Raw genomic sequence first — 14,737 nt, 5'->3', positions numbered from 1 at the left:
CATGTGGGGCACGAGGGCGTCGGGGAGCGGCCGCTGTCCTGTCCGGCCCTCGCTGGAGTAGCTCGGAGGAAGCCAACAAGGAATCAGGCAAGCGAGAGGAGGGGGCCCGAGCAGGGCGGGGTGATCAATCCAGTTGGTTCCTTCTCGGACTGCTTTACAGTCTCTACTGGTTTAGGGGCCAAGGGTCGGAGCGCCTCTTCACCCCCCAGTAGCAGGTGGGGGGTATGCCTTCTTATGCCGGGGGAGGGGTGGCCCCACGTCTAGCATTAAGCTCCCTTTGGAGAAGGGGCAGCTTTCGAGGAGAGTTTGGCAGCTTGCTCCTGTCTGCTCTTAATTTGCAGGGGAACCCAACCTTAGGTTAAAGCTTTCTACATTGACACTGCTGGGTTTTGAGGCTCTTTCTCCTTTGACTTGGGAAAACTTGGCCAGGTGGACTTTTCAAATAGGGCTAGGAGTTTTTCGATTTGAGAGTTAGGGGTAAATGCTAGGTTAACCTCGATTCTGCTCTTTTCTGAATTCAGTTCTGTTTCCTTTCTGTTTTGTGTTCTAAGGTGTGTGCTCTCTTCCTGATTCTGGAGAAAAATGCCGGTCCGGAAGCAAGGTGAGAGTTTACTTCGGAACTCTTGTGGGTATCCCTTGCTTTTTTCTGTTTTGTGCTTGCTGTGTTTTACAGATGTTTGTGTAACTGATGAGACAGCCCAGCCTTAGCCTTATTACTTACGGGATCTAAGCCTCAGTCATTCAGAAGATGGAAACACCTAAGTGTTTGTCAAACTTTTTTCCCTTGACATCTCTGTAGTGACTGGAGAGGCAATTAACTTTTTTCCCTCAGAAATGTCTTTTTTAAAAGTTTGTGTTGGCGTTTTAATATTTCATTTAAATCATTCTTAGTAAACCCTTTCGTGAACGAATGTGGAATACTAGCTAAGAACTACTAGTTTTGAAAGAATATTTGAATTATAATGACGGATTGTAGTAATCAGTGTTTGTATATCAGATCAACTGAAACTATGTTACTAACACTGATTAAATGATCACTACAACACATTGGTTACAAACTACTCACCTTGTTTTATTGTGACATAATGAACAGTTTTTGGATCATTTCTAAGGACTATTTATGTGTACAGGAACAGTAGCATGGATTGACTTGGAGGTTTGGAGAATTGTTTAGGTATCTTGCAGAGTCATTTGCTGCATAGCTAGTTTGTAATACTTCCTTGTAAGTATATAATTTTAATCAAACTTTTTTTTTCTTTTCAGATACCCAGAGAGCACTGCACCTTTTGGAAGATTATCGTTCGAAACTAAGCCAAACAGAAGACAGACAGCTCAGAAGTTCCATAGAACGGGTTATTAACATATTCCAGAGCAACCTCTTTCAGGCTTTAATAGGTGGGAATTAAAACTTTATTTGTGACCATTGTGTGTCAGCTGGGCTTAAGGCTTCTCTGAATTCACTTATTTTAAACTTAAGAGAGTGATAGACTTGGCTCTGTGAGGCATGCAGTTACTTGAACATCCAGTGAATTGTGTATTTTGATACTTAGACCAATATCTGTTCCAAAAATATCTAATAACCAAAAAAACTTTCAGTATGATTATTTCAGTGGTCTTTGATAACAAAGTGTAATATCCTAGCATTAAAAAATGAAGAGGTTGCAATAAGTAATGACTGAATAACTGTTAGCTTGTTTCTTTGTTGGTTTTGTTATTTCTCTGGAATCTCTGAAAATGTTTGAAAAGTTCTGTGTTTAAGAACATTCATTCTCTTAATATAGACCTCTGTTTAAACTTGGCATTTGTAGAATTACAGTTTTAGACTTGAAAAATGATCTTACAGATAATCTTGGTCTAATCTTGTTTTACAGACAAGAATATTGAAACAAAATTTTATTCTTAATTCTTACTTAAATTTGATGTGGTTCATTGTTTTAAAGGAGAACTGAACAAGGGTGCTGAGTTCTACTCCTGATAGTGCTATTGATTGGATGAGATGGTATAAATCATATAATCTTTTCTAGGTCACTACATTAGCTGTAGCATGTGGATGCAGTGGAACAGTGGCTTTTAACCTTTTTCCCAAAAAGTAGCTAGATTCTTTTTCAAAGCAAAAGCTTATATTTTGTACACAATTCCTGGTATATAAAACAAGATGATCTGTTCTGGGCCTCTTCTCTAGGTACCTTGAAAAGTTTACAAACCACTGAACTAGAAAAATTGTCCCTTTCAATTTCAAGAATAAAATGCATTTTTATTAATCAATGACTGTATAACATATTAAAATAAGACATTTCATCGCGTTACATTTTTTTCCTCAGTAGTTACAGCCTTATATCTGTGTATCGATGGAGTAACTTTTGATGTGATTTGAGGTTAATGTATCTTATCCTATACTACTTTCAAATTAATGTATTCTATCAAATAGCTTATTGGTAAATTGATACTCTACTAAATTAGCTTTAGAATTAAAACGTTAAAGAAGATCACTCAGTACACTTAAATATAATTTAGCATTATTATAAACTTTTGAAAACATACACGACAACAGAGAGAACAGTATAATGAACTATTATATGCCTGTCACTCATGTTTAAAAATGACCAGTATTTTGCTTATTTTGTTTTTGGACATTTATTACATTTGAATTTCTAAGTTCTGGGGTTTAAGGTCCAAATGGATCAATTGGATTCCTCTGAAAAAACAACAAAGGAAGGGAAAATCATTTTTAGTTATTTTCTAAATCACCATTAAACCTAGGAATGTTTTATTTAGTAGGCTCACCATTTAGGAAAAAGTTGTATGACTTGTATGTCTTATTTTATATGTAATTCATAGATAGATGGAGTTCTCTGTGTGGAGTCCATGACTTAAGAAAATGATTAGTGAAGTAGTCAACCAGAACCAACACTTAGATTGAGATGGGAAGTAGATTTGCAATGTTGATGGGGATTTTTTTTTGTTTTTGGATATATTCTGCCTCCCATATTTTGAATGTGTTTATTCTTATGCATAATTGAATTCTGATAGAGTTAGTTTTCTAATTGTAACTTATACTTGTCAATCTTCTTTGTCCTGTGTAATTTTATTGGTTGTGAATTTAAGCTTTGCTGTTTAGGTTTACTTATATTTTAAGGTCATATAGAATATAGTATCAGATTTTGGTGTGAGGAAAGTAATACATTTTAGGAATTTTGAAACAAGTAAATTTAGTAAAGGTTTTTTGTGTTTCTATACTGTAATTGAATTAATTGTTGACACTATTAATAAATACAGTTTCTGGTACATGCTTAAGTTGGATTAATTTTTGAAAATTTTTAGGTCAGTAAGATTTTCTTTCCTTTGCACCTGTACCATTGATTTTGAAACAGTGTGATAGTTTTTTAAACCTGTAAATTACCCTAAGTTAAACTAGAGTCCATTGTGTTCATAGTATGTACTGAAAAATTCTGTTAACTGTTTTTTCCTTTAGTAGGTAGTACTTCATCTTCTGAGGTGATACTTGTGAATCATTGAATTAAAGGAGACCTAGGGTCTTGACCACTAATTGTTGAAAATCATATATGGTGCTTAGGTTTTTTACTTGAAGAGTTTGGAAGTCATTTCCTTAGGCTATAGTGAATTACTTAGTTACTACTTGGACTTGCAGTCTACAACAGTTATTTATTGAGTGATTCTTGAATTGGTAGTTTGTATCCACTGTTTCCATGCATTTATAACAGCTTTGTGCAAGGACCTAAGTTGTCATGGGATCCCCCTACCCTGTAGTTGATATATTATTAGGGTTAGGCTTCTGGCACCTTGAGGGCTTCCTTGGTGGCTCAACAGTAAAGAATCCACCTGCAGTGCAGGAGACACGGGTTCAGTCCCTGGGTCGGGAAGATACCCTGGAGAAGGAGATGGCAACCCACTCCATTATTCTTGCCTGAGAAATCCCATGAAGAGAGGACCCTGGCAGACTAGTCCATGGGGTTGCAAGAGTTGGACACCACTTAGCCACTAAACCACCACCACTTTGTTGTTATTCAGAGGAATAGGCATGCACATACAGCGCTATATCTGTTCTAAGATACCAGTTTTAAAACTTTAACATCTCTGAACTTGGGATGATTTTATAGTGGATATATATTAGCATTGGTTTTACATTCTTAGTGGCATGTGAAATAATGGTGCATTTTATAGTTGATAGTGTCAGTATCAGTATCCTCAATTCAGTGAAATATGGTAATCATTGTTCTTGCTCTGAGGCTTGGTAGTAGTATCCTTGAAGGATGGTTTGTCGATTTAAAAATTACTGAAAGTAGAAAAGATTTTATTAACTTCTGAGTTTCAGCTAAGTTGTTTCTTTAGAGGTGAGTATTTAAATTATAGTTTTAAAAAAATCCATGAACTGTACATTTGAAAAAAATTTATTCCCCAAACATCTGGTGTTATTTTTGTATAAATGGGAAATAAAGTCCACCTAATTTTAATCCCTGATTTAGGTGAGAGCAAGTTGAAAACTTACTGTATTTGATTTTGTAGTCTCATTTTCTGTACTTCTAGTTGGAAATTTTGTGAGTAAAATAGATTGGATATGGTTTGATGACAGCTGTTAGGGTCCATAGTGGTTTGCGGTCATCTCTCATTCTCAGGTTTGTCTGGGATCAGAGAGGATCTCGGTGGTCCTCAAAGATTTTGTACCAGTCTAGACCTCTGTAGGGTCAATGTTTTTTAAAAGTTTTTACTTTAAGGAGAATGTTTATAATGATGGAATTTACATATTTTGAAAAGTGTATTCAGTAGTCAAAGTTTACAAACTTCCAGCTATAATGGTAAAATGTCAGAGTTCCTTAGATTTTTTGCTTATTATTGGCCTCAGTGATATAATATGTTAGTGTATCATTGTGCACCTGTGTGTGTGTGTGTAGGTTTGAGGAAGGAAAACAGTTATAACAGAATATGGATCAGACTATTGGCTACAACTTTATGGAATTGGAGGAAAATTTTATTAACTTTCTGGTTGGTGGTTTTGATTGAATTGGGTTGTTACTTATTTGTTACTCTTGCTTTGAGGCCATACTATGAAAAAGCAGAAGCTGGTTGAATTTCTTTAGAACCTTGCAATCACAGAGAGCTGTAAAAGCATCTTTAAATATTTCTTCTAGCCCTGGTTATCTATGTAGGGACAGTTTTTCTCATATTAAAAATTTCCTTTTCCAATAATTTTTCCGATATACTATCCAGGTATTGCATTTAGTTGTCAAGTCTCTTTATTGTTGCTGTCAGTTGCTGTGTCATGTCCAACTCTTTGTGGCCCCATGGACTGCAGCACGCCAGGCTTCCCTGTCCTTCCTGTCTCCTGTTCTTCACCATCTCAGAGCTTGCTGAAACTGACTGTCCATTCAGTCAGTGATGCCACCCAACCATCTTGTCCTCTGTCATCCTCTTCTGCCTTCAGCCTTTCCCAGCATCAGGGTCTTTTCTGATGCTCCAGCTGTTTGCATCAGTTGGCTAGAGTACTGGTGCTTCAGCTTCAGCATCAGTCCTTCTAATGAATATTCAGGGTTGATTTCCTTTAAGATTGACTGGTTTGGTCTCCCTGAAGTCCAAGGGACTCTCAAGAGTCTTCTCCAACACCACAGTTCAAAAGTATCAATTCTTCAATGCTCAGCCTTCTTTATGGTCCAACTCTCACATTCACACATGACTACTGGAAAAACCATAGCTTTGACTAGATGGGCCTTTGTTGGCAAAGTAATGTCTCTGCTTTTTAATATGCTGTCTAGATTGGTCATAGCTTTTCTTCCAAGGAGCAAGCGTCTTTTAATTTAATGGCTGCAGTCACCATCTGCAGTGATTTTGGAGCCCCCCCAAAATAGTCTCTCACTGTTTCCATTGTTTCCCCCGTCTGTTTGCCATGAAGTGATGGGACCAGATGCCATGATCTTAGTTTTTTTGAATGTTTGAGTTTTAAACCAGCTTTTTTAGTCTCCTCTTTCACCTCATCCAGAGGTCCTTTAATTCCTCTTTGCTTTCTGCCATAAGGGTGGTGTCATCTGGTTATCTGACATTGATATTTCTCCAGCTTGTGCTTGATATTCCAGCTTGTGCTTCATCCAGCCCTGCATTTTGCATGATGTACTCTGCATATAAATTAAATAAGCAGGGTGACAATATACAGCCTTGGCATACTCCTTTCCCAATTTTGGGGCTTCCCTGGTGGCTCAGATGCTAAAGCATCTGCCTGCAATGCAGGAGACCTGGGTTCGGTCCCTGAGTTGGGAAGATCCCCTGAAGAAGGAAATGGCAACCCACTCTAGTACTCTTGCCTGGAAAATCCCATGGCTACAGTAGGCTACAGTCCATGTGGTCGCAAAGAGTCGGACACGACTGAGTGACTACACTTTCACTTTGCCGATTTTGAATCAGTTGTTCCATGTTCGGTTGTGTTGCTTCTTGACCTGCATACAGGTTTCGCAGGAGACAGGTAAGGTGGTGTGGTATTCCCATCTTTTGAAAAACTTTCCACAGTCTGTGTGATCCACACAGTTAAAGGCTTTCGTGTAATCAATGAAGCAGAATTAGATGATTTTCTGGAATTCTCTTGCATTTTCTAAGATCCAGCAGATGTTGGCAATTTGATCTCTGGTTCCTCTTTAGTCTTCTTTAATCTGTGCACATTTCCACAGCCTGTGTCTTTTATGACATTAACATACTTGAAGCATATAGTTCCCCCTGCTCTTATTTTTTTTATATAAAGTTTCCTGTTGTAAGTTTGCTAATATTTGCTTGTGATTAAACTCAGGTTGTGTATTCTCTGTGTTTCTGTACATCCAGATAGGTACATGATGTCTTCTGCCCTTCATTTAATGTTAATTTTAATCACCCTGTTAAGGTATTGTCTGATTGCTGTAGTCTGTAGTTACTTTTTTCCCCTTTGCAGTTTATAAGCAGTATATGGAGGGGACACTTTAACACCTTGTAGTCTCCCTGCTCTTTAGAGACATTTCCACCTAGGCTTAGCATCCACTGATGATGCTTGCCTGAATCAGTTTTTACTGTGTTGAAAATGACAGTTGAAAGATTGTAGTAGAGTTTTTTTTTAATACAGCTGCACTTTTCTATAGTTTCCAGTTAACTACAGAAAAGTGCTGCTTGGTATTTTACTATAATTAAGAGCACTCCTCTTCCATTTATCTACCTACCTACCTACCTATCTAGCTATCATATTTCTTTCAGTGGTTGATCACTTATTATCATCCTTAATGATTTGGGTGTTCAGATTGTCTCAGATTTACCTAGTGTAAGTCTTCTCTAGCTTGGCCGTAATGTCTTTATGGCCTTCCCTCATTTTTTTTAAGCACTTATGTAGTTTTTGGCATAACATGATGTTCTAGGTTCATCTTGTGTATAACCTGCCCCGGCCTTAGAATCAACCATTTCTTTGAGAAGTTCTGGTTCCTTTTGATACATACCTTGTTTTAAGGAATATACTATGACTGTTAGTCATATCATATTTAAAGTGTTGGAATAATTTATTTTGGATACTGGCTTGACCTTTTTTCTCTTTCTAGTGTGTGAAACAACAAATTATAATACATAGTTTAAAATTTTATGTACTTCCTTCTTTGCAAATCAAAATGAGTTTTTATTTTTTTATTTTAATTTTTTTTCAAAATGAGTTTTTAAATGTATGTTGGTTTAGTCAAAAGCAGAGTAATCTGTGCCTGAGTAGGTTTGAATGTTGGATATTTTAGTTTACAAAAACATTGTGCTTGCTTTTAATGAATTAACTGGTAAAATTTTTCTCTCTGAAATGATTGGATTGTATTTCATTGTACATTAGCTGTCTAGTTGTCTTTTGTCTAACCCTCCAGAGTGGAATTCATAAACATTTATATCAGATACGTGTACTTAATATAAAATATTATAAGCAGAATTCTTACAACAGAGATAACCTACTTCTTCCATAGGGTAAAGATCCTTCTAGAATGTTATTCTTGTGTATATATACACTCTTTCATTTTGCAAAACAAAGCCCTGCATACAAATTTTGTGTGTAGAACATGGTGCTCAGTTGCGTCTAACTTTTTATGACCCCATGGACTGTAGCCCACGAGGCTCCTCTGTCCATGGAAATTCCAGTATTCTTTCTTTTGTCACCTGTGGTTTTGGTGGAATTGTCCAGGCAAGAATACAGGAGTGGGTTGCCATTTCCTCCTCCAGGGATCTTCTCAACCCAGGAATTGAACCCCGGTCTCCTGCATTGGCAGGTGGATTCTTTACCACTTGAGCCACCTGGGAAGCTCCAAATAAAACATGGTATAATTGATTCTACAATTCAATGGGAATTGATACTTAAAATTGTTATATAAAATGAAAAATATTATCAGATTAAAATTATCCTTAAAAATTCTTCAGGAATTGTTTCTCATTAACTACAGTTCCACTGTTTTTCTCTCTAGTGGAGAGAAATAATTCCTTCAGTTGGGCAGCAGATGAAGTAGTTGACTTGTGTTTAAATGACCTTTAGTATTAAAAGCACATAATTCTAGAATCACATTCAGCACAGTGAAATATAGAGAGATGCTATGATAATGGAGTCTACGGAGGGAACAGTCTTCTCTCTTCTCAGTTTTTATTTGCTGGCATTTGCTTACTGGACTAATAGGAAGAATTTCCCTATTTTTGGTGAAAAGAGGTACTGTGGTTGAATTTGCTTAAGTGTATACAGTGTGACTTCTCTGTGCTGTACATTTTAACTATCTTTATCCCACAGAGTTTATCATTATGTGCCTTTCCGTATCAATCGGTTGTGCTGTTTAAAGACTGTTGCACTGTATAGATTTTTCTGTAGTTATAATTTCCCAGGAGCATTTAGATATATAATTTTTCTGAATTGCAGACAACATTGCTTTTGTATATGTTCTTCATCCTATATCCTTGATATATTCTTCGGATAAGTTCCTAGAATTGAACTGCTTGGTAAAGGGGATGCGCAATTTAGAAAGGCTTTTGATGTGATTTTTTTTGTTTGTTTAATTACTGTCAAAAATGTTATATTAACTTAGTTTTTTAGATATGTGGAAGAATGACAAATTTACTATCCCTTAAGCACATCAAAGTATTATCTTCTTAGTATTTTCTATTCTGATCTGTAGAAGACACCTGTAGTCATTTTGATGTTTTATTTTGAATAAATAACCAATGATGTAAGAATTTTGTTATATCATTGTTAATTTCTATGATTTATTTGTTCATGTCATGTGCCCCTCACCACTCTTTTTTTCCATTTTTTTCCTGAGAGGTATAAAATGTCCATTCGAGATATCAATGCTACCTGGCTTTGCAAATTGCATTTGTTTTTAATGCATTGTCATCTGTTTTTAAACTAATTTAAAAAAAATTACCCTTGGTATTATGCTTAGACAGACTTTCTTAGACCTAAGATTATAAAAATATTTACTGTATTCAAATTCTGTCATGGCTTCTTTTTTCAACATTTAAAATTTTAATACATTTGTAAATTATTTTGAATTGAAGTATGAGATTGCTTGTTTTTTAATATAAATTTGTTATTTATTCTCCCTTAAACATTTAAAAAATTATTAGACTTTTTCAGCATTTTTAGGTTTATAGAAAAATTGAGTGGAAAGCACAGTTTCCATATCCTTACCATTGCACACTCCCATTTCTCATATCATTGACATTTTTATTAGTGTGGTATATTTGTTACAGTTAAGCCAGTATTAAATTAACTAAAGTCCATAGTTTACATTAAGATTTGCTCTTTGTGTCAAAACATTGATAAACTTGACGTATACATTTGTTGCTTTGACAAATGTATACACTGTTACAGTATCATCCAGGATAGTTTCACTCCCCTAAAATCTGTGTTCCACATATTTATCCCTCTGTCCTTCTCACCAAACCCCTGGCAACCACTGATCTTTCTGCTGTCTCTTGCTCCACCTGTTCTTCTCTTTCTCCCTCCTCCTAAATCCCTGGGAACCAGTTATCTTCTTATTGTCTGTATAGTTACGCCTTTTCCAGAATGTTATATAGTTAAAATCTCAAAAGTGTGTGGCCTTTTCGTATTGATTTCTTTCACATAGCAATATGCATTTTGCTTATCAAAGATAAGGTTTCTCCATGTCTTTTCATGACTTGATAGCGCATATCTATTTTAAGTTTTTAAAGACTTTATTTTTTAGAGCAATTTTAGATTCACAGCAAAATTGAGAAGAAGGTACCTGCCCTCACACATGCATAGACTCTCTCATATTTGGCATCTCCCATGAGAGCAGTGCATTTGCCACAGTTGATGAACCTGCATGAGCACATTATTATCACCCAAAGTCCATAGTTTGACCTTAGTATTCACTCTTGGGTTTGTATAGTCTTTAGGTTTGGACAAATGTGTGATGACCTGTGTCTACCATTGTAGACAGATACTTATATATATATCCACGACACTATACAGAATAGTTTTACTGTCCTAAAAATCCTCTGTACTCTGCCTATTCACCTCTCTCATCTCCAACCCCTGGCAATCACTGATCTTTTTACTCTCTGTATTGTGATGTTTTCCAGAATGGCATGAAATTGGAATATATGCATATAGCCTTTTTACATTGGCATATACAGCATATAGCCTTTTTACATTGGCTTCTTTCACTTAGTGGTATTCATTTAAGGTTCCTCCACATACATGGGTGTTTTCTCTCGTTGTTTTTAATTTTTTAAGTGTTGAATGATATTCTGTTGTCTGGACGTACTGCAGTTTATTCATTCACCTATCAAAGGATGTTTGGTTTGCTTCCAGCGTTTGGCAGTCATGAATAAAGTTGCTATAAACATCTGTGTGCAGGTCTTTCTGTGGACATAAGTTTTCATCTCATTTGGATAAATATTGAGGAATATGATTGCTGGATTATGTGGTAAGAGTGTGTTTAGTTTTGTAAGAAACCACCAAACAGCTTTCCAAAGTGGCTGTATCATTTTGTATCCCTACTGGTAGTGAATGAGAATTCCTGTTTGTTTCATTTTTTGCCAGCAGTAGTTGTTGTCAGTGTTCTGTATTTTGACCTTTCTAATAGATGTACAGTGATACCTTGTTTTAATGTCCATATCCCTGATGATATATGGTGGAATATCTTTTCATATGCCTATTTGCCATCTGTGTGTCATCTTTGCCAAAGTATCTGTTAAGGTTTATTTTTAAAAAATATTTATTTGGCTGCTTCAGGTGTTAGGTGTGGCATGTGGGATCTTTGATCTTCATTGTGGCAGGAGCAATCTTTAGTTATGGCATGTGGGATCTCTCAGTTGTGGTATGCAAATTCCTTAGTTGCAGCTTGTGATGTTTAGTTCCTTGACCAGGGATTGAGCCTACTCCCCTGCATTGACAACCCACTCCAGTATTCTTACCCGAAAAACTCCATGGACAGAGGAGCCTGGTGGGGTACAGTCCATAGGGTTGCAATGAGTTGGACACAACTGAGGATGCATGCACGCAGCCCTGCAGTGGGAGCTGGGAGTATTAGCCAGTGGGCCACCAGAGAAGTCGCACCTGTTAAGGTGTTTTTCTTAATATTTTTTCCATTAACTAGAATATTACTCATAGATTAGAGATGTCACCTATATTATATTGAAAGATTGAAGGCAAAAGGAGTAGGGCAGCAGAGGATGCGATGGTAATATAGCATCATTGACTCAAAGAACATGAATCTGAGCAGTCTCTGGGAGATAGTGGATGACAGAGGAGCCTAACATGCTGCAGTCTATGGTTTCAGAAAGAGTTGGACACGACTCAGCAACTAAACAACAACAAATTGTAACTAGAAGCTAGAAAACTTTTCCTCAAGTTCCTTTGAGGGTATTTCTGAACTTCTGTACTTGCCTTACTCCTAGTGTTTGCAAACTTTAAATTTTAGCAAGAAAATAATAAATTTTTACTTAGATTTGAAGCCTTCTGAAGTATATGTATCTTAGAGATTTCCAAATAGACAAAGTTTTGTAACAGGTAGAAATGATTCGTCTCAGTACTGTTAGACTAATTACTTGTATTTAAGTTTAATATTTGAGAATTTTTCTGTTGTATGTGGTATAGTTTTGTGATCTTATAATTTAGATCTTTGTTCAGGAACTGGGGAACTAGTTTGGTCCAGAACAGTGAAAGCACATGCAAACTACAAATGGAAAACGAGTAATAGATTGTGATAAGACTGATCTGTAGGATCAACAGAATCAGTATTTTCAACTGTGAGTCAACTAAAGGCTAGTTTTCCTCTAATAGAAGTTTTAAGATTTTTGTATTTTTGTGTTTTCTCTTCTTGCCTGCTTTAGTGCATCGTTATTTTCAAAGGAAATAATCTTTTTCAAGGATGATAAAATACATCAGACATTTTAATGATATGTCTGGTATATATCTGAGTGAGCTATGTGTATTTTCAGATGAGTATGGGATCACTCTTGTCTATTTAATGGCAGTCATTTTAACTACCACCACATTCTCCCATTTTCTTTACACTTTAATAGTAAATGATTTACTATGATTTAAAATACAGTTATCAAATTTTTATAGAAATCTACCTTTGTAGGTGCTTTAAATAGGAAAGATTTAGGTGTTGTATAAATTTTTCCTCAATTATCTCAGTCTCCCAAAGACATTATTGTTCATCTTTTAATTCTCTTGTTTTACTTCAAGAGTATATACACTCTGTTAATATTGATTGGCTGAATGTGTTAAGTGTTCAGAGTAAACTCATTAATTCTTTATTTTCATGAAGTTGATCTTTTAAGAATAACTTGGATTTTCAGACATTGGCATGTTGAATAGACTTTTAGGAAATAGAGATTGGGATTATACTAGAATTTACCTTGTTTGTTTTTGTCTTATATTTGTATAGTAACTTGTTTTACTTTAGACTACATACCTTATGATTTACTCCATGTTATACTCTCTAGTTTAGAAAACTCTAAAGGAAAAAGGACATATTTTGAATCCTAGAATGTTACTTTGTAGAAATATTTACTTGTCATGATGATAATCTAATTTTTTTCTGAATCTTTATGGTTACAGTCAGTGATGATAACTCTCTTCCGACATATACAATGTAGATTCACTGAAAAACAGAGACTGCATGGGAAATATAAAATATTGATACTTGAGACTTCTAAGAAAAGCTCAATTTGTGTGTGCAGTTTTTCCAGGGGGTGCCTTTTTTGTTTAGGTCACCTTTGAAAAAGCTTCACAGATACTACTGAAGGAACTGTAATTGAGAACTAGTTTCTGAAGACGTATTATTACTTGCTCACTTCTGTTGTCTTGGGATACCCTGAAGATGAAGTGTGGTGGACAAATGAAATAAAGTGAATAAACTGGAATGTTAATCAAGATGGAATATGAGTCAAGAATTAAGATGTAATGTGTGTGTGTATATATATTTTTTAAGGAAAGTGATAATAACTGTGACAACCTATCATTTCAAAAATATCACCATACTATACCTATATATATTATGGAGAAGGCAGTGGCACCCCACTGCAGTACTCTTGCCTGGAAAATACCATGGACGGAGGAGCCTGGTGGGCTGCAGTCCATGGGGTCGCTAAGAGTTGGACATGACTGAGCGACTTCGCTTTCAGTTTTCACTTGCCTGCATTGGAGAAGGAAATGGCAGCCCACTCCAGTGTTCTTGCCTGGAGAATCCCAGGGATGGGGGAGCCTGATGGGCTGCCGTCTATGGGGTCGCATAGAGTCATGACTGAAGTGACTTAGCAGCAGCAGTAGCAACATACATACGTTAACAAATATGTCAGTACTTTTGCTTATGGTTTTAGTTAGCCAAGTATGGTAACAATCTCTTTATAAATTGGGTCTTATCTGACAGTATTAGTTCTCCTGACCCTAGTAAGAAGCAAAGAACAAATAGCTGAAATAGATGTTATCAGTTGAGTTCAGTCGCTCAGTCGTATCCGACTCCTTGCAACCCCATGAACTGCAGCATGCCAGACCTCCCTGTCTGTCACAAACTACGGGAGTTTACCCAAACTCGTGTCCATCGAGTTGGTGATGCCATCCAACCATCTCATCCTCTGTTGTCCACTTCTCCTCCTTCCCTCAATCCTTCCCAACATCAGGGTCTTTTCAAATGAGTCAGCTCTTCGCATCAGGTGGCCAAAGTATTGGAGTTTCAGCTTCAACAGCAGTCCTTCCAATGAACACCCGGGACTGATCTTTAGAATGGACTGGTTGGATCTCCTTGTAGTCCAAGGGACTCTCAAGACTCTTCTCCAACACCACAGTTCAAAAGCATCAATTCGTCAGTGCTCAGCTTTCTTTATAGTCCAACTCTCACATCCATACATGACTACTGGAAATACCGTAGCCTTGACTAGATGAATCTTTGTTGGCAAAGTAATGTCTCTGCTTTTTAATACACTGTCTAGGTTGGTCATAACTTTCCTTCCAAGGAGTAAGCGTCTTTTAATTTCATGGCTGCAGTCACCATCTGCAGTGATCTTGGAGCCCCCAGAAATAAAGTCAGCCACTGTTTCCCCATCTATTTCCCATGAAATGATGGGATGGATGCCATGATCTTCGTTTTCTGAATGTTGTGCTTTAAGCCAACTTTTTCGCTTTCCTCTTTCACTTTCATCAAGAGGCTTTTTAGTTCCTCTTCACTTTCTGCCATAAGGGTGCTGTCATCTGCATATCTGAGGTTATTGATATTTCTCCCGCCAATCTTGA

The 14,737-nt window shown here is 36.5% G+C and overlaps 1 protein-coding gene across 1 annotated transcript in view; it reads left to right on the top strand.

Annotated features, from left to right (window-relative positions):
• Window positions 1-580: 580 nt before the first annotated feature.
• The window catches only part of DLG1 (discs large MAGUK scaffold protein 1), a 264,721-nt gene continuing 250,564 nt past the window's right edge, over window positions 581-14,737 (top strand). The window contains exons 1-2 of the mRNA XM_052646229.1: window positions 581-601; window positions 1,264-1,395. Of these exons, the coding sequence (XP_052502189.1) occupies window positions 583-601; window positions 1,264-1,395 (151 nt within the window). The 5' untranslated portion in view covers window positions 581-582. The remainder of the gene's footprint in view (window positions 602-1,263; window positions 1,396-14,737) is intronic.

Source organism: Budorcas taxicolor, chromosome 1, assembly GCF_023091745.1.
Source record: "Budorcas taxicolor isolate Tak-1 chromosome 1, Takin1.1, whole genome shotgun sequence".
NCBI classification, from domain to species: domain Eukaryota; kingdom Metazoa; phylum Chordata; class Mammalia; order Artiodactyla; family Bovidae; genus Budorcas; species Budorcas taxicolor.
Note: the sequence above shows the minus strand (reverse complement) of the source record. Positions and strands in the feature narration are given on the sequence as shown.